General features: G+C 34.3%; 2 protein-coding genes across 6 annotated transcripts in view; one reads left to right on the top strand and one right to left on the bottom strand.

Moving 5' to 3' along the window:
- The window catches only part of LOC146998801 (zinc finger BED domain-containing protein 5-like), a 36,332-nt gene extending 19,360 nt beyond the window's left edge, over positions 1–16,972 (bottom strand). The window contains exons 1-2 of the mRNA XM_085810255.1: positions 15,544–16,972; positions 15,244–15,480 (exon numbers count right to left, since the gene is read on the bottom strand). Of these exons, the coding sequence (XP_085666381.1) occupies positions 15,244–15,480; positions 15,544–16,972 (1,666 nt within the window). The remainder of the gene's footprint in view (positions 1–15,243; positions 15,481–15,543) is intronic.
- Positions 1–21,056, top strand: part of LOC118181150 (coiled-coil domain-containing protein CG32809-like) — a 1,535,131-nt gene that overhangs the window by 40,755 nt on the left and 1,473,320 nt on the right. The window lies entirely within an intron of this gene.

Raw genomic sequence — 21,056 nt, 5'->3', positions numbered from 1 at the left:
CGCATAATGTATATATGCTTCTCGCATTGTGATAAAACAACGGTTCCTAGAGCCATCAAATTTTGAATAACGCGATCCTCCTCCGAATATGGGCATCTGGAAGCCTTAATTTGGAATTTGTTTTATAATCTATTTCGTATTTTGTCAGACATTAAAGAATTTTTGATTAACAAACTCAAAGATTTCAAAGCGAGGAATAGCAACTATTCCTCGCTCGTACGGGGAAAAAACATGTTATGTCCAGCGCGCGAGACTGTATATCGAAAATTCTAAAGATATACTCATTTTAAAATTATTTTGCGATATTGCTCTTGAACTGAATTTTATGGTTTAAGGGCGAAGAACATGATATTTAATAAATAAAGGTAACTCACAAAACGTTAAAAAAAGGCCCTTTGGAGGTCATGTAAAATTTGAAAGCATTCCGATTTTATTTTTTATCTTTTCATTATTTATTTCTTCTTTTGTAAACTTTTAATGAATTTTCGGTTAACTAACTCAACGATTTGAAAGAGAACAGCAGCAACACTGTACGGAAAAAAACATTTTTATCTGCAGTAGGCGAGACTGTCTATCGGAAATAAATGCTATTTTGAAATAGTTTGCAATTTTGCTGTTGAATGGAAGTTTATGTGATGTACGTGCGAAGAATGTGATATTTAATAAGTAAAGATAACATGCAAAAGGTTAATAATAAAATGATAAACTAAATCGCTTTGCAAGCTCTCTTACAAAGGAAACTGAACATTGATCTGATGAACTTAGGATTGATTAACATTGATCTGATGATCTGAAAGACTGAAAAAAAAATATAGGCTAGTACTTAAAACTGTATTCGGAATTTTAAAACATATACTACTATGCTGCTTTTAAAATTTTTGTAATATTGTTGTTGAACTGCATATGACTTAAATGCGAAGAAAATGATGCTTAATAATGAAGCTAAAAAGGCAATAAATAAACAAATAAATAAAGATAAAATCTTAAAGCTTACTAATTTTATATTACGCCCAAACGGGTATTTTTTCACCTACAGGTACATATATGTTTCGAGAGCTTTTGGGCTAACTCCATTTGGGGCTAAATGTTTAAAAACATCATATCTCTAGAATTTCCTAATTTCCTTGCACACTGGAAAATGTTTTATTCTCTAAAGTGTTGGCACTTCTTGCTTTGAAAGTGTTTAGGGTCTTAATCAAAAATTCGTTCAACGTTTGCAAAATATGAAGTAGACAATGAAACGAATTCCCAATTTGAGCATCGAGGTGCCAATGTTCGGGCGGTGGACTACGTTATTCAAAATTTGATGACTCTATGTATCGGTGTTTTTCCACAATGTGAGGATCCACAATACATACATTCATGTAGATAATCTTCATTATTTAGTTCCTTTAAATATAATGCAGGCCGATAATATTTGATGGCAACAATTTGAAAAGTAATGTATTGCATTTAAGTGATTCAATGCAAAATGCCATTTTAAGACTAATAGCCCTTCTGGGCTAACACCACTTTGGGCTCAAAGAAAAAACAACTGTTAGCAGGAGTGAGTGCACCGTTAGACTGGTAGACTATGAGCTCAGCGAGAGCGTAAAAAAGCTTACCAACAACCTACCTTACCCTACCTACGAGCTCAGGGAGAGCGTAAAATACCTTACCAACAACCTACCTTACCCTACCAACGAGCTCAGCGAGAGCGTAAAAAAACCTTACCAACAACCTACCTTACCTACCAACGAGCTCAGCCGAGAGCGTAAATAACCTTACCAACAACCTACCTTACCCTACCAACGAGCTCAGCGACAGCGTAACGAACCCTATCGGGCGACCATTAAAATCTGAAACATTTCAGAATTTGCTTTGTTCTTTTAATAATAAAAACCTTTTTTTTTCCAGTTGAATAAAATTTGTTGCATATTTAAAAATCATTTTATATTTTCATTTGAGCTGAGGTTAAGACGAGTTCTGAGTTGGTAAATTAAAAATAATTGAACATTTCCTATAGATTTTCCTAACTGGCATACTAAAATAAGTAGTATTCAGTACTGAAATCAATGCATATCGGAAAAAAAAAAACAGCAATAGTAGCATCCTCGTTTTTTAATACACTTTTTTTATCTGAAGTCTATAAGAGTGATATTTTTAAACTTTGAATTAAAAGTATAGAGTGATTTTTCAGATTAGGATTCAAAAATTCAAATGACGGAAGAGGGAGAAAATTTGAGCTTTCGAATCTCGAAACTTTTTTTTTCCCAAAAATTCGCAGCATTCGAATGTCCCATCCACACGTTTTGGCTTTTTACGTAATTACCTACCAGTTAGTACCTCTTAATAACCCCACCTAATAATAATCTCAATATAATAGGTTTTCTATTCTCAGGGATGATTCCCATTTCGTACAATTTACACGAAGTACTTCCCACGTACTCGCTTCATTCAAAGAGCCACAATAGGTCACGCGATGTTGCTCCTCACAACCCACTCACATGTCTATAGGTAACAAGGCGGTGGATTAGTTTATCATATAATAGAGCTCGAACCCTACTGTTGAGGGTGTGTGTATTTTATGGTAAATGGGGGCTCTCTAAACCCGATGAATGAGCTCTGGCGAACAGCTGCACGTCGTAAATCAAAAGATGATTCAGTTATCGTGAAGCAGTGAGTGATGATCTGTTATCTGTCGAAACAACGTACATTGTATTACCTGTAATTCCGAAAATTTCGGGAACGAAGGGATTGTATAGTGCTATCTTGTTATGACGCTGGAGGTGGGATCACAATTAACTCCCAATTTTAAGGTCACTGGCTTTCTATTGCATGTTAAAAGCACTAAAAATCATAAAAAGAAATAAAGTTTGAAGCTTTAGGTGTTAGATATATTCCAAAGACGAGATTATAACTTGAAAGTTTCAAATAAAAAAGATTTAAAGTTTTAAATAACGCAAAATTCATAAACATTTTAAAAATTATTATGTTTTAGTTACCTTATACTAATCATAGCAAAAGTAAAATTATTCATAAAAATTACGTTTGCGTATGTTATAAATTAAATGTGTTTTAATTTATGTCAGTTACACTGAGTATTAAAATAATCTTAAAAGTAATTTAAATTGTTAAAGAAGATTTGAATTATTAAGAATCTCGTTTTCTGCTTTAAATTCTCTCAATTTATTTATCAATAATACATTGATTAAATTTGGGCAACGAATTAATGATTTTATGTTTTGTCGAATGGCAATATTCAGAGAATCGGCTATCCGCAAAGAAGTGTAGAAGTTTTGTCGAATGGCAATATTCAGAGAAGTGTAGAAGATAAATTAAAATTATTATGCATAATAATTTTAATTTATCTTCTACACTTCTTTGCGGATAGCCGATTCTATGAATATTGCCATTCGACAAAACATAAAATCATTAATTCGTCGCCCAAATTTAATCAATGTATTATTGATTGTTTCGGGCGGTGGAAATAGTTGCCGAGATGTGTGAATGCTAAATGATGCCCCAATATTATTTTCTTCTTCGTCAATCAGTTTGTAAAGCTATTTATTTTTATTAATTTCACTTTTCCAGAATGTAGTTTTACACGTTAAATATAAATAATGCTTCTACTTTAAAGTATAAAAAAGAAGAAGAATTGCATATCATGAAAACATTATGTAGGTCGATATTAAACTCTGAATTTCGAAAAATATTTTATGCACTTCACATAAAATATTATGAAGATAAGTAACTACAAACTGGAAAGATAAAATATACTTCATTTCATTCGCAAAAAGTAAGTGAATAATTACCGCATAAAATATGTCTGCGTAAATCGAAATCACACTATTTTACTTCCTTTTGTAAAGGAAGTATTGTAATCGTGAAAAAGTAGCTATTGTCATTGATCGCAGATTAATCGACTTATGAAGGGAATAAACCAATCTACCATCAATTAACAACAACTAAATGAAGAGAGAGTGTTTCATCTTACTTTCCAGGTAAGCATCAAATTATTTGCTAGATTCAAACCATAAGTCACAATTAATACTCAATCCAAATAAAGACATTACTCCATTTAGGCCAAAAAAATCGTGTTAAACAAAATAGTAAATTATCTTAAAATTAAAGTTTCGTATTAAGAACACATATAATTTGAACTAGATGTTTACTTTAGAAGACATATCCCCTACACTCTCATTTTCAAACTCAAAAACAGAAGTAAATGTATTAGAACATTAAAAGTTAATTCATATATATATATACCCCTTGTACGCCCCAAAATTCCTTACCCCACCTTTATTATCGCAATCCTTGATCATAATCATATTCTTCCAAATGCAAAAGCATTTTAAATGACGAAAATATTCATGTTTGGGAAATGTCAACATAAAAAAAAATTAAATTTGGACAAATAATGTATACTAACTTTTAATGCAATATCCCGGTTCATGTACATACATTCGGAAAAGTTTTATACTCGTCATGAAAAATTAAATGATAAGACGTTTGTCTCCCGTACAAAAAGTTAATAGCGATTCATAATTTCATAATTTGCAATTTTTTATGTTATTATGGTGTCATTTTTTGTCGTACATGTGATTACCTTAATTAAGTTAGGAAATAAGTGTAAGAAAATGCAGCAAAACAGGCCGCAGAAAGAAATCATGCGGTGTCTTCATCAGAATTTTACTTATTTGTAATAAAATCCCACTTACGAGGAGTCCACTTACCTGGACCACGTATTCTTCTTTCAATGCCACCATTAATTTACAGTGTTTAATATAAAGTTTGTGATAAATTTACCAACAAATTTCGTTTTACGGAACCGATTTAACGCCGGCAGCATCCGCGTCTAATTCAAAATCATAATTAATTCGAAGGCAGTTAAAAACTAAAAAGAGGTATAACTATTATTAATAAAATATTTTTCTGCTATTATTTGCAAGGGTTTGAATCTGGAACGAACTACCAGCGTTCAGTGGACTTGCCTAGTCGGCTCTTGGTGGACTTATTCCTTACTAAATCAACATTTTAGATCAAATGACGGGCATTCTAAAGGTCATTTGGTAGCATTAATGTGTATTTCTCGGTTACAACGTTTCTTTGTTGACCCCCAAATCAAACCAAAGTTGTTTATATCAGTGCTTTTAGAGGTCACTAGGTTTTTTGCAGGAAGAAACATGAAAAATGAACTATGCTTTAGTCGGTTTCGAACTCGGGTCTTCTGCTTGCCAGACGGATGTGCTAACCAGTTTTGCATTATTTAGGAATCGTTTTTATCCACAATAATATATTTATTAATAATGTCATCTATTGAAATGTAAATTGCATATACATTTTAATAGATGACAATATATATTATTGTTTTTATCAATACAACTATATATTGTTATTTTTAGCAATAACAATACATATTATTGCTTTATCCACAACAATATATATTATTGTTTCATCCACATTAATGTAAATTATTGTTTTTATTAGTAACAATATACATTACTGTTTTTATCCAAACATTAATTATTGTGTATAACCTGGAATATATAAATATCATTGAACATCCTTTAAAAATAAATTACTAAATTGATATATAAGGTAAGTGTGAGCCACTAATCTTGTGTTTCCTATCGTCTCCTACAGAAATACAGGAGTATAATAAACAGAAACATTGCTCATTATTTCTTAAAATGAATTGTTCTTGTTTTAAAACTGAATTTAATTTGTATAAATAAAACGAACTTATTGCTTACAAATGCAGATAAATTGTTAATAGTACTTTTTTGTTAATTATAGGTTACCTTTTTTTTTTTTTTTGCTTTTTGTTAAGTGCTGTTGGATTAACCGTGATTTGGGGATCCAGTAAAACTCGTATTACTTTGGAATCTACTGCACTTTCCATTGCCTTTTTATTAGCCTAAAAGGAGATATTAGTCTCGAAGGGGGATTTTGTGTTGGTTCATTATAAATCGCATATCACATTTCTTCAAATTGTTGCCACAAAATATTATCTCCCTATTTAAAGTAATTAAATAACGAAGGACCTTCATATATGTATGTATGTATGGATGTTTCTCGTGCTGTGAAAAACTGAAGAGCTATTAAATTTTGAATAACGTAGTCCTCCAACCGAAAATTTGCACCTGGAAGTCCAAATTTTGAATTTCCAATTTGTTTTATTATTTATTTCATATACTGTAAAATTGTACTGAATTTTTTATTAGCAAACTCAATGACTTGAAAGCGAGCAGTGGCAATACTCTTCGAAGTAAAACATTTTTATCTTCAGTCCGTGAGACCGTTATCATTCAGAAAAATGTAAGATATCTTTCAGTTTTCGTTAACAAACTCAGCTCTATGAATGCTCTGTCTTGTTCCGGTCGGATATAAAACGTTTCTTCTGCCACGCACCAGCGTGTTGGCTTATCACTTAAGGCTATTCACTTAAACCTAAGATATTTCCTAATTTGATATGGAAGGTTATTGACATAAACGAAGCAATTTAATAGCAATAAACACAGTTCTTAAAGAGATATTTTTCCTACTTTTAAATGCGATTGTTTTAAATAAACAAGTCTTGAAATGAGATGTCTAATTAGAAATATTCAATATTTTCATGAAATTACACCACCTGGATTCATTAATATTATTATACATTTTTTCTTTTTTATGATAACTAGTTAAAGCAACTGGAAGCGCGAGCGCCTAGTTTTTTAAAAATATATAGCGAATATAAAAATATGTATGGCAACCTTTAACACTCAATTCAGAATTTTAAAGATATACTGTTTTTAAAGATATTGCTGTTGAATTGAATTTTATGTGTTGTAAGTGGGAATAACATGATATTTAATAAACAAATTTGGCATATTAAAAATGAATAGTAAAAAAGACAAAAAACATTTTTGTCAGCCATCCTACTAAGAAAACTGAACACATGATAAACTGAGAAAAGACTGAAAAAAATATAAAAATGTATACCAAATCTTAACATACTGGTAGACTGCAAGCTCAGCAAGAGTGTAAAATACCTTAAAAAATCCATTTGGACGACTGTTAAAATCTGAAACTTTCCACAGTATTATTTAACTTTATTTTTTTCATTTGAACTTCATTTATGAATTTAGATCTTTCTTGCTTTGTGTATCCCGATAATAGAAAATGCAATTAGAGCAAAACTTCTATAGGATTATAAATTTAAGATCTACGGTATAAATAATGGGTTTTCATGAGAAAACTTGTGAAGTAAGTATTCTCTGAAATGGATTGAAAGTACTTCTATTTTAATTTAATCAATCAATAAGTTTATGAACATGTATTTTTGTTATGTAGACTACTGTAGGAAATTTATTGAAAAATTTAGTTGTAGAGAAAATTTGGCTGACATGTTCATAACTTTGAAGGCGATTCGGGTTGTTTCTGGTTTAAAACATAATAATTTGATAAACTTAGAGGTGAATGGGAAGTCCTTTGTCGAATGGTATTTCGTAAAATGATTTCCTATTCACTTGGAAATTTCCCATATTTCTTGTACTCCGGATATTCAGCATAACTTAGTGTATTCACAAGTCCAAATTTACTTTGCAGAATATTTTTTTGTAGAAATTACAACTAAAAGAAATATTAAGTTATTTAAATATAAAAATGTTTTAACAGTTAAGTATTAAAATTTAAGAGCAATAGGAAAAAATCCGAAATTTACGTATTTGGTCACATTTACGAAAAACGCCCTGTTCCTGAGATTTTAAAAATTACCTAAAATTCGTGAAAATAATCGTGGAATTTCTTTCATGTTACTGCTTGATTAGAGCAAAAAGACAAGAATTTCTTCATAAGTACCATAAATACTTTTGATAAAAAAAATCTGTAAGACAATTATTGCTGGGAAATAGTCTCTTGTTCGTGCTACAAAGATACTCGCTATCTGCAAGTTTGTGAATCTTAGCAAGATAATAACATGGAAATAGTCCGAAGGGAACTCATTAGATAGGCAGCGACCAATCAGAATGCTAACATTCGTAATAACTAGATAGCATGTCTGAATAACGGTGGGCTGCGTTTGGCCTATACGTCAAGTTCACGGGAGCACAGCGAACGTTAAGTACTTACTGAGAAGAGGAAGATAACCTGTTACTAATATAGCAGTATCGGAAGTAGCGAATAGTTTTACTTTCTTAAGTTGGTTGCATAAAATTTGTGAATACAAATATCAATACAAATTATTAACACGAAGAATTTATAGTGATACACTTGCGGCGAGTTTGTAGACTAGAAAACATATAAGAAATTCATTATATTCTACGTGCGTAACGGGTTCGTAATAGATTGAATGCACAAGTCCGATAATAGGTTAATAAAAATTAATTTTTATCAAAAGAAATATTTCATAACTCTGGAATTTTCTACAGAAATATTCGTACAAGTGTTTACAGTATCACACAGTTCACAGTATCACACAGTTGGTCGTTGCACTTCCAACTACTGAGAACTTAAAGTAGGTGCTCTCTCTTCTGTCTTAAGTAGTTTTCATATTTCTAGCACTTTCTGATTCTCGAAATTACTGGAAAGCAATAAGAGTGTGGAATTTAGGTTACCGCTAACATAGTGATCAATTACATTTATTCAATTTCAATACATATTACAGTAATACTTGGACTGGACCAAAATGCTGCCAAATTTGGCGACAAAATAAATTGCCAAAGTGTTGTCAACTTGGCATATCTCGCCAAATTACCGAGATACTCATTTGCACAATGCTAAATACTCTTGCCTCTGTATTCTTAATTTACGACACAGCTATCTCTTAAAAGTTGTCTCGTACTATATTACAAAGAAATATACAATAATTCTGCTAAAATTACCTATCTAAGTCCGAAATTCGTAACAATATGTTTACGAAACCTTGAAACTATTTCATGAATATGCGTAAGAAATTGTTATGTAGCAACGTATGTTCAAGGAAGGTTACATAATACTGCTTTTTTTCCTTCTGGATTCCGTGAAAGATAAGGAGAGTAATATTATTGTGACAGACGCCGGGAAAAATAGATAAACGAAGGAGAGAAGTAACGGATCCTTTCCTTTTTAGTTTTTCGTTCCATGAAAGAGAAATACATCCTATTATATTAATGAACCAAATCATTTTGTCTGTGGGAGCTCTGTGCATAAGGCATTGCTTTGAAACAAAATGCTTCCTTAGACGTAATTGTCAAAATGCTAGAAGGCCTGAAATTAGAGAATTCTGAAATATATAGGAGAAATTCGCTGTTGATGATAAGTTATGAGCGGTAGCTTTTGAAAAGATTTCTTTTCATTAAATATTACTCCATTTTATTGTTTGTATTGCTTTTATGCTTGGTAAGAAATAAAATGTAGACGGACTCTCTGTGAGACCTATTTTGTCTTAAGGGCACTCATACACCTTAAACCCCTCATGAGTTTCGAATATGTGACTGTTGCAAGAACTGGGATATTTTATTTATTTTAAAAGCAATTACTTACAACTTTTTACGGCTGATTACACAATATAGAGGCATTGGAAACTAGTAACCAGAAACTTTGTTTTGCAACAAATATTTTTGTAATTTAATCCTCTTTGTGACAAAATATTTCGCCATGTTTCCACCTTGCGCGCATGATATTTTAAAAATGGCTAATGGTACATACTTGAAATTGGATGGAATTCTTTACATGAGCACTATTTTCTAACTGAACCAACAATCTGATGAATATTTTAATATTGAAAAATTTTATGGACGAAATCATTACAATTTTTTTTAATAAAATACATTTTATAAACTCAACTCAAAATAAAATAAAAATTTAACGTGAAATTTTTAGAATTTTAGGTTCACAGTAGTTTTCAAATGTTATAAAAGCTATATATTAAATACGGAATTAAATTATGAAACAGAATGTTTTAAACTGTGCGTTCAAGCTGGAAACATGACGAAAAATGTTGTCACAAAGCGGATTAAATTATAAAAATATCTGTGGCAACACAAACTTTCTGATTACTATTTCAGAAAGCAGCTATATTATGTAGTCAGCTGTAAAAAGTTGATAGTAATTGCTTTTAAAATAAGTAAGTTATGACAATTCTTGCAACAGTCACCTATTCGAACGTCTTATGGGTTTTAAGGTGTATGAGTCCCCTTAAAAGTCATTTGTATAATGTCCTGGATTTTCTGATATGTGGAGCTTATGTAATATGCTAACGTAACGTGAAATTACGTTATTTTCTCTTTTGGGAGAATGCAGGGAAAAAGTCTTGCGCAATTTTAATTCTGAAATGCTTCTGCTTGTTTTGAGAACTATTGGTTTGCACACTAGAGTCCTCGGGAGTCGACTAGTGCGCTGGCTAAGATCTGTACTTAGGCAACCTCGGCAGCAGTTTTAAAACGTATACGGACACGTACTTGGTGTCTGAAGGGGCAGTTACACTAACCCGGAAGGATCGGAAAGTATGTTGATTAGGCCCTCCAAATAGGGGCACGACGGTCATCCTTTCATTGACTCTTTGCTCCGCACCCTGCGTGGTGCATTGAGCCTTGCATGCCGAAGAACCTTGCCTGAAATGGAGGGTAACATATAGCGCAGCCATTTTGTGCGTCCTTGAATGGGTGAGCTTAAGTATGTAGAGACATTAGGTTTTTTTTTTTTTTTTTTTTTTTTTTTTTTAGCCAGAGAGAGGAAAAATTAGCAACGCCTTCGCCGAGAATCGAACCAGGGACCTCTGGAATACCGGTCCAGCGTGCTACCGTTACACCACGAAGGCACGCTGGAAAGCGGGAGAAATACCTTATAAGTAATCTTATTAATAGTTGGTTTGAGAAAAGGTGTGGCATACTCTTTGACTAGTGTAAAATAAAGTGAGGTGTGACAGTCAATTTTCATTAATAGTTAGGTATAATTAGGTCAAGAGATGTATAGAGAAAAAGAGGAATAGAGAGTAGGAAACAAAGGAAGTTGGTGAATGTGGACTGATGTTCTGACGGAACTTTAGCGAGATGAAGAAAAAAAAAAACGACAGAAAAAAGTTACGAAGGATAGAAGTAAGTCTTAAGACATATACAATGCTTTTATTAACTAAGTGTAATTCTCGAGATGAGTAAGATCGACTGAACTCTTATATTTCGTTTTTGATACTGAGATTTAAGAACAGACTGATATGTATGAGTTCCTGCTTGCGAGAGTAGTGAGATGTTCCGCTGATATTTAAGAAGTGACTGTTTCCAAAATGACTTCGTTGATTCTAACTTGGGAAGGTCTACAGTTCTTGTCCGTAAGGTCTTAGTTACAGAGTACTTCCTGAATGCCTGCTTTGGTTCCGATTTCTGGATTCCTGGGTAATTTCGATGCTTCGGACTTGCCCATTTTTGCTATGTGGGGAGACCATTTTTCCAACTTCTATTGAGTTTGATGATCTTTAGTGTGCTTTGAATTAGGGAAGCCATGGGTTAGTGTGATATATTTCTATATTAACATTCAGAATTGTTTCAAGTTAGAAAATGTGAACTTTTCGACCAAACTCTTCATATGAGCATACGAACGTATTCTTTAACTCCTTTTAGCATATAACAACGATTTTGAAATCTGAAGACGGAATTTTTTTAATTCTAACTAGATAAAGCCTTTTTTCGATGTCTATTATGAATCTGAATGATAAATTCACTCATCAGTTGCATGTCTTATTCAGAATCAAGTTATAAGGTATTTCTCCGTCCTTCGTGGTGTAGTGGTTTGCACACTGGCTCGGTATTCCAGAGGTCTGAGGTTCGATTCCCGGGGAAGGAATCGTTGATTTTTCATCTTTCGTGTTTAAAAAAAAAATCTAATGTCTCTACAGTGGCGTCCGATCTAAAAAGGGGTGTTGGATGATGATTCTCCTCACCCAGGATTTGACGATTGAGTCCCCTAAAAACCCTAGTCGCCCCTTGAAAGCGGGAGTATATAAGTTGTTTCTCCTGCCTTCCTAGCGTGCCTTCGTGGTGTAGGAGTTCTGCCCGCTGGGCCGGTATTCCAGAGGTCCGTGGTTCGATTCCTGGCGAAGGCGTTGCTAATTTTTCATCTTCCCTGCTTCCAAATAACCTAATGACTCTACACATTATCTGTCTATGGAATTTAAAGTACTGATGTATGCTACATTTGTGCAGAAACCAACGGAAATATTAAATGATAAAAATTTATATCTGTGTTTTATATGCTATGATATTTATCCGTATGTAATTGTACAGTTAAAGAATTCCAAATTGTCTTTATCACAATCTAACGTGAGTGTAAAAATAGGTGGGACAAATTTAAGAGAAAGTGAAGAAGTCAAATTAAAAGTCAATGCTAATTTGTTTATTTGGGAGAGAAAATAAAGTTGAATCATGTGAATAATTTACACGCAGCAAAATGGAGCTGAATTGAAATAATATCTAGCAAATTCAATTAACGTACGTAACTTATTTACTTCGTCTATCGGGATGAGATAATCTTAAATTGTAAATAAATACTCTAAAGATTTGTATGGTTTTATATCGAGCAATCTTTGCTAAATAAGTTGAACATTAAGCTAAAAGATGAGAAATATAAAAGAAAAGTAGATTTCTGCGATATTATGGAGAATGCAAAACATCCGCGAATGGGTAGTTCCGGTGCAGTATAAAATTCCTTTGTTCAAAGGGGTTTCCACAGACTAGAAAATGCGGAAATGATAAGAGAATAAATTATAAAAAATTGACTTTACTAGCTGGACGTGCCACCACTTATACCATAAAAGCACTTATGAAGGAAATGAGATAATTATTAATAATCTACGCCCATAAGTCTCGAAATTGGTTGAGTGAATCTTCATCAATCTAAAGTTTTTTTTTGGGAGGGGTTCCAATTTTTTTTTCCTTTTTAAATAGCAATGTCAGCAAAATATGAATTTGAAGAGAACTGGTAATCCATGAAAGATCTGCTGATTGTTAAATATGTTAATTATCATCTTTCTTTCGGTAAGATAAGGTACCGAATATTTTTACGAGTATTGCAGATAGATTAATTGAGTTGACCATATTGTGATACTAGAAAGGAATAATAATTGACTATGTTAAAAGAACAAAAACTTTCACACATATTATATAGCGGTAATGCAAACAGAGGCATAATGGAAGTCATATGCAGTAAAGAATATTTATAAATGTCAGAGAGGAAGTGAGAAAGATTGTCTCTACAAAGATAAGAAAATAAAAAGAGAAAGAATACATAGAAAGAAGTCCTGACTTCCAAGCCAGATATTTTCTCATTGTGTATGCTGTAAAAAGTTTCTTATCAGACTGTGCTTTCTTAAAAAAGCGTATACTTTAAATGCTGTGAAATAGTAAACTGCACAGTTGTTTATGGTGCCTGAAAAGAACGTTACAAGTGCTTTATTTTTGGCTTTAATTCACTAAATTATGCTGGACAAGAGAACATTTCTATGAAAGTTTATGAAATAGGGAAACTGAAAAAAAAAAAAAAAAAAAAAAAAAAAAAAAAAAAAAAAAACAGGAAATAAATAAGATATTGTGCTTGCAGATAAACAGTTATTATAATGCGTATTGCTCTGAATATTTTACTTTTAATTGAAATAGCTTTATACATTTCTCAGTATTTTCGTATATAAAAAACCTAAGCAATGACATAACATCTTACAATGGGTCAAGGAAGGCTCCACAGTTTTTAGCCCATCACAAAGACAAAACACGAGAATCAACAACGCTCTCAAACCGCGTTTGCTTCCCAGACATACCTTGTTACTTGTCTATTAGTGTGCACCTCCAATATATCACAAAAAATACTACACCTAAATCTAACTCTTTCAAGCCTTAAGATGCTTTCAAGCCTAAGATTAACTGTTTTCCCATTTTAAAATTAATATTTTTTTAACATTTGTTACTGAAGGAGAGGGATAATTTCTATTTCTTATTTCAAAGTCAACTTCAGACCAATTAGAACACACACGTATCCGCGCTGCGTGATTTTAGTAGGTAGCTTTTTACTCTGGAGAAAATCTTCGAAAAATGCTTGTCGCTTGTTAATTTTTACTGCATTCAGTCTTCCTCCTGCATTTAGGGCGCACCAGCGGCCGAGCGGTAAAGTCGCTGAACACTGGTAGTTCGGTCCGAGGTTCGAATCTCGCGAACGGGCTGGCTGCATGGGTGTTTTCGTGGTTTTCCCCATGAGTAACGTGCATACAAGCCATTTTCTCTTATTAAGTCCTCCACGAAGGCATCTCTCCGCTTAGGCAGATAGCCCTAGTGTGCTTTGCCATAATTAAATACACCACTACACTACATCCTCCTGCGTTTACAAGATTTGCCGAGAAATGAAGCAGAAATAAAGCTTTATTTCTCAGCATATAGTGCTTTGGCAAAACTTCGGGTTTCCAGTTCTCATTCAATGAAATTATATATGATGGCAGATAGGTGATGAAAATGTAATGGTAATGAAACCAGACAATATGTTAGAATGAGGACGGGAAATGTGTTTGAGAGAAATCGATTCTCGTTTTAGCAAATTTTATATAGAGGCAGACTCAGACTGTGGAGGCATTACAATATAATAAGTTTTTAAATGCGATGACTAAGGTTTGGTTTGGTTATTTAATTACGGCAAAGCCTCGAGGGCTATCTGCCTAAGGGAAGGGATGCCTTCGTAGAGGACTTTCTAAGGGAAACTAGCTCGTATACACGTTATACATGTGGAAAACCACGAAAAAACCCATGCAGACAGCCCGTTCGCGGAATTCGAACCTCGGACCGAACTACCAGTGTTCAGCGACTTTACCGCTCGGCCGCTGATGGGCCCCGCGATGACTAAGGAATAACTGTTGAAAATAAAAATGCGTGGTTTATGAGTCTGATGATGTAGAACAGCGTTTCCCAACCTTTTTTGGCCAAGACACACTTGTCGCGGGGAAAAAAATCACGAGGCACACCACCATTAGAAAATGTTAAAAAATTAACTCTGTGCCTATATTGACTATAATAAAGTAATTCTCTTGAATAGGAATCAAATAAGCACAAAGAAAGTATTTTATAATTACTTTATTATGAAATATTAAGTAAACAGAATAGTGAAAAATTATAAAATACTTTCAGTGCGAAACCTGGGCCTGTTTGGCTGAACACAAAGCTGATATTCTGGCTGGAATCGAAGAAAGACACACACGTAGCTCTTCGTCAACAGTTCTCAGTCTCTCTCTGTATTTGGTTTTCATAGCAATCATGCTTGAAAAGCTAATCTCACACAGATATGTAGTGGAAAAAGGGAGCAATGTCAAAATAGCTTTGTTTGCCAGAAGGGGGAACTCCTTGGCAGTATCCAACCAAAAACTGTCCAAAGGTAGATCAGCAAATCTTAGCTTGCAACCACGATTTTGTCTCAGTTCAATTAGTTCCTCCTGCTCCTGTAAAGTCATTTCCTTTCCAACAACTGATGCTGAGCTATAAGGGTCCCTAACCCAGTCAAGGCATTCAGTGGAGACTGAAGAGAAATAAAATGACAACTTCTCCTCAAGAGTTTTTAAATGCTTAACTATTATCTCACACAGTGCAGCAGTGTGAACACTTTGCCATTGCATGGTGAGTGTGAACATTTCAAGATTACCACTTTCCACGTGTTGATGCCGGAGTTGCACCTTTGAACGGAATCCATTTATTTTATCTGTACTTGTAAGCAGGTTTTCATTTCGGCCTTGCATTCGGGTGTTCAATTCATTCAGATGATGAAATATATCTGCCAGGTATGCCAGCCTTGCACACCACTCATCACTTGCAAGCTGCTTTGCGTAATCTGACCCCTCATTTGTCAGAAACACTTTAAGTTCCTCCCGCAGCTCATACACACGAACCAAGACCTTGCCACGCGACAACCACCGGACCTCCGTATGAAACAGCAAGGTTTTATGCTTTGCTCCCATCTCCTCACACAAAGCTGCAAATATGCGACTTTTCATGGGTCGTGACTTTACAATGTTTACCATGCGCACAACATCATCCAACACATGAACTAAGGCTGATGGTAAAGTCTTGGCTACGAGGGCCTCGCGGTGTAAAAAACAATGCGTAATAATCACATCTGGATTTCTTTCCTTCACTCTGCTTACAAAGCCTTTGGTGTGCCCGACCATGGCTGCAGCTCCATCGGTGCAGACACTTGTGCAGTTTTCCCACTTAAGTCCTCCTTGTTCAAGGTATTCTGATGTGACCCGAAAAATTTCTTCTCCTGTTGTTTTTTCTGGCAATACCTTGCAAAAAAAGAAGTTTTCTCTAATTGCATCACCATCAACAAAACGCACATTAGCTAAGAGTTGAGCATGTCCACTGATATCAGTAGACTCGTCAAGTTGCAATGCAAATTTCTCACTGATACGGATCTTTTCCAAAACCACACTTTCGATGTCTGCAGACATGTCATTAATACGTCTGGAAATTGTGTTGTTTGAGAGAGGGACTTTGGCTATTTCCTTTGCTGCTTCAGGTCCGAGCATCTCCTCTATAATAGCTTTGCAGGCAGGAAGTATTAATTTCTCTGCCACAGTGTGCGACTTTTTTGTCTTGGCTATAAGTTCAGCAACTTGATAGCTAGCTTTAAGAGCTCTTTCATTTACCTTTGTTGTTTTTCTCATAAAAGTTGCCTGTTTCTCCATGTTGTCACGCAGGCGAACAAAATAGTCCACATTCTTGTTTTGAAGCAAAGGGTGTTTCATTTGGAGATGGCGTTTAAGTTTGCTTGGGACCATAGCACTGTCAGCTACACACCACGCACAGTCACCACACACCACGCACAGTGGAGTTGGTTGGTGTTCATCTCCAGTGAAAGTAAATCCAACTGAAATATAGCTTTTGCTATATTGCCTTGCGCCAGAGAATTTAACCATCTTTGCTTTCTTTTGACCCCCACTCATACTCGGGCTCTCATCTGGCTCCAGATTTTGTTCAGAGTCCAGTTCTTTCCTTTTCAAAAACTTGTCCATCATTGCAGTATCAGTGTCTCTCTCCTCACAGCAGCCGTTGTCTCTCTGACACAGTGTGAGGCGTCTGCCTGCGTCTCATGGGGGCGAGGACACGGCGGACACTTGTCAAGATTGGCAGGGGGAGGAGTTATAGCACTGCACAGTGCCATGACCACCTATGACACTGGCGGGGGGAGTGACGGGAGGAGTTATAGCGGGCAAACAGCACCGTGACACCCAGACCCGGCGGCACATCACGGTGCTTCAGACGGCACACTGGTGTGCCGCGGAACAGCGGTTGGGAACCGCTGATGTAGAAAATACATATCAGCGCCAAAAGATGTCAACATATTATTGCCGGTGTAGTGGCAAATACTTGCTAATACCACAATAACCTTTTCTCCACTAGCGATTAGATTAATATCTGAGTAAGACCTAGGCAGCCAGATTTGACGGAAGACCTTGGAAACTCAGCCAGAAAGTCAGTTCCCTGTTTTACCAAAATATTTTTAACACATGTATTAATTTATGAATACTTCAAGGTATTTAATTAGTTTAACATTTTTTAAAACTAATTAAAATTTAGCGCAATAAAATGCCATTAAATTCGGAATACACAGCGTTATGCAAATATCGGGGAGATGCTGTCTAATTTCTTCAAATTTGAGATGCTTCCGTGGGATATATAGCAAGGGATAAACTAGCTTTCGATGGAGAACAATTAATAGGTGCTCTACGTTTGAATCATTAAATTTGAGAAATAATTCCAAAATTGGTGTTTTATAGATCCTTACGAACAACGGATCTAGCTTGTCTTGTTGGAATTTTGCAAGCGCGTGAGGGCTGAGAGATGGTCATGGATGTTTTCTCGTGGCAATTTTTAGGACCTTAGACATTTGGTATGAAATGCATGAATAGGGCAACTGTTCCAGTCACAGATCCCGGTTGGCTAACACCTGGTTCCAGAAGCGTTTAGTTGAATTCCCTCAGCTGAATTGGCACGTGAGGTCCAATCTCAAGTCTAATTAAAATCTTTGAAATGTTCTGAAAAATGGAATATGTAAACACGCCATTGACTACCAGCGTCTTAAAGTGATTTATGTAAAATCTAGAAGCCCGTTTGACAAGTCATGGCCCTGGAGCGGTTCCATAGATCTTGCTGCATTCTTGCCTCATTGTGCGGCATATGTTATCAAGGTTAATAGAATAGCACCTCTTAACTAATTAGGGTATCTTTAATTGTGAAAATTCAGTGTATACTATATTGGGAGCAAAGAGTTTACGAAGAGAGGATTTCGCATTTTTCGAGACGTATATAAAAAGAAAGTTGTAATTAAAAATTAAATAAATATTTCATACATAGAGCTGGTCTTTAGCATACACAAGAGAGTAAAAATATAAGTATAACGACTTTTCAACTATAAAAATATAAGGATGCTAAAATTGTTTCCTTTTGCTTCAGATTCTTCTATCATGCGTTTCTCTTTTCAAATTTAATCCTGCTTCATAACTAACCAAACTTAATTGGAATTTAGAAAAACAAGGGTCATATCGATATAGCTTTAACGACCCAGATATATCAGATAAAATTGCTGCGGCTTTTAGTAAAAGTGCTTTAAATTCCAGCTAACGTACAGATAAGAGCTCACACCGTACCTGCAATGAAAAATTTCGTTACTACTATTTTTGACTTCATTTGCAATTATAGTTTTTTTTTTCCGATTCTGATTGCTGCCGATTTTAAGACACTTATATAGGTTTACCAGTGTGAATTTAAAAATCTTCTTTCTATATTTAACATTTCAGTAGTTATAAATGCCGATTCTGTGTAGAAATATAAGGCATAATTTAAACGTTTTCAATTTTCTCTTATAAAAATGATAATTAGCATTAATTTTAAGAATGTGAATATAAAAATTATTACCACTTTCAAGGAGGGATATAATAAAAGAAATATTCCCACTCACTTGTAACTTAAGATGCGAGAGAGGAACTGTAATATAAGATCTTGCTCTCTGTTCCTGGCGTTTTAACGGTTATCCCATAATTCATCACCAGCGATGCGGTCGAGTGCTGTTATTTCATTTTTTACTATTTTCTTTTAAACATATTTCGGTCTGTCTTGTTGCTTCTTTTTATTAAGGGTCCATGTCAATGCCAGTATTAGATCTCTGAAAGCCCATTTTCCGTATCATTTGTTTCTTACAATCTAGGTTTTGTCTTTATTTTTTAATTATTTGAAAAAAAATCTTTACCAATCTTTTGCAACTTAGCTTCGCTGTGCCTTGTTGCCGCCTTGCCGCCTTTGATCAGGGCCCACGACAATGCCAAGTTTGGACATTTTGTGGAAGTTTGGATTTTTTATTTCTATTTTGGATTTCTGCATCACATTTTTGGAAGAGATTATCAGGACTTACGGAGCAGGTAATATCATAAATGAACAGCCTTCTTCCCAGGATTCCAACCTCATATCTTCTCATTCTTAGATCGACTTACATCAAGACAGAAAACCAATGCAAATTCGATAATTCCCAATATTCTCCCCCGCTTTGAAAATGGCTAGGAAGAGGAACGAGACTCAATCGACTAAATCCAGCTGGTCATAAATTATCGTCAACTACATTTCTGATCGTATATGGCTAAGGAGATCATCAGGAATTTCGGACTAGACAGTATGATGAGACAACTGTGTCCTCGACGTGATTCGAACCATTAACTTCCAATCTGTACAAGAAAGTGCTAATCACTTAAACAAAGCATGTAGAAATGCGATAATTCTTTTATATGTCTACTGTAGGTTTTGATTTCAGTTTTGCTCATGATTTGGTGTTAGTAATAATGTAAAACAAAGCTGTTTTAGAATTATGCGAGGACACTTTATTTATATAAGAAGAAATAACTTTCCTTGAATTTTAATTATTCTTCAAGTTACTGATCCATATGACGAGATTATTGCTATTGAATTAATAGCAATTTTAACTTTAACACAATAAATAGTTGAAGCACAGCATATTTACTGATTTGAATGCATATACAATGTTTTTAGGTCTCAGAAAATATTTGTTATGTTTCTGATCCCGAATAATTTGGATAGGTAAACCTTTCTCTTTGCGTTTAACAAGGCCCTATAAAGCATTCTATTGTAATATCCGGCAAGAAAATAAATTCTAACAGTCAGAATTTCCTTAGCATTCACCAGCGATTAAAACGTACTACTCAATTAAATGGTTCGTAATTACTGAGTGGCCAGAAATTGCAAACCATTTAATTGATTTCTTGAATCTTCTCCCATCCCGATGATGTACTTAAGTTCCTACTTGGGGAAAAGTAATCTTTCAATGTTAGACTCTAACATCTTCAAATTAATGAATGTAAATATTGATTTAAAGTATTCGAAGGATTTACACGCTTATCTTTCATACATTTAATATGAATTTTCTATTGAAATGCTGCGAAAAATGGACAATAATAGATCAATGGAATATTGAAATGACCGGTAGAGTTCCGAAGAAAATTCATGGGATGGTTAAAATAATTGAAATGAATATTTTCTTGGTCTTAATACTAGGATCTAATCTTTCTATTTTTGCCAAGTTTTGCTATTGTAATGTCCCATTTCAGCTTATCTCGCTTAGGTAGCAACAAAAAGCGTGCCATTGCAGGCCATTTTCTTTCCTTCTGCAAGCGTTTGAACCGGGAACATAAAAAATCATGCCATTTCATCCTTTCTTTGACGTCATAGAAAAACTCTTTTTCTTTGATAAATCAAAAAGAACAAAATTAAAACATAACGTAGCGTAAAGTGCATTGTGTATGTGTACTATACTGTCCTCATTGACCATATATTAAATCTGTTTTATTTGGTTTCGTCGAATGTTTATTAGTAATAAAACTCTCTCACTGTTTGCTTTCAAAGAAGGAATTCCAAAATAAAATTCACATATTTTTATACGTAAAAGAAGGCAAACCAATAAGGGAGGGCTTCTAAAGGTGGTCAACAAAACACTTATTGCAACTGGGAAACGAGGATATTTTCATCTATTTGAACACTATATATTAACTCAATGGTACAAATGGTCGTAAAAATCCATATTTCAGTATATGG

The sequence above is a fragment of the Stegodyphus dumicola genome, chromosome 2, assembly GCF_044657685.1.
Source record: "Stegodyphus dumicola isolate Sdum_Otavi_A_Nest chromosome 2, ASM4465768v1".
Taxonomy (NCBI): Eukaryota; Metazoa; Arthropoda; class Arachnida; order Araneae; family Eresidae; genus Stegodyphus; species Stegodyphus dumicola.
This window is presented reverse-complemented; position numbering and strand designations above follow the sequence as displayed.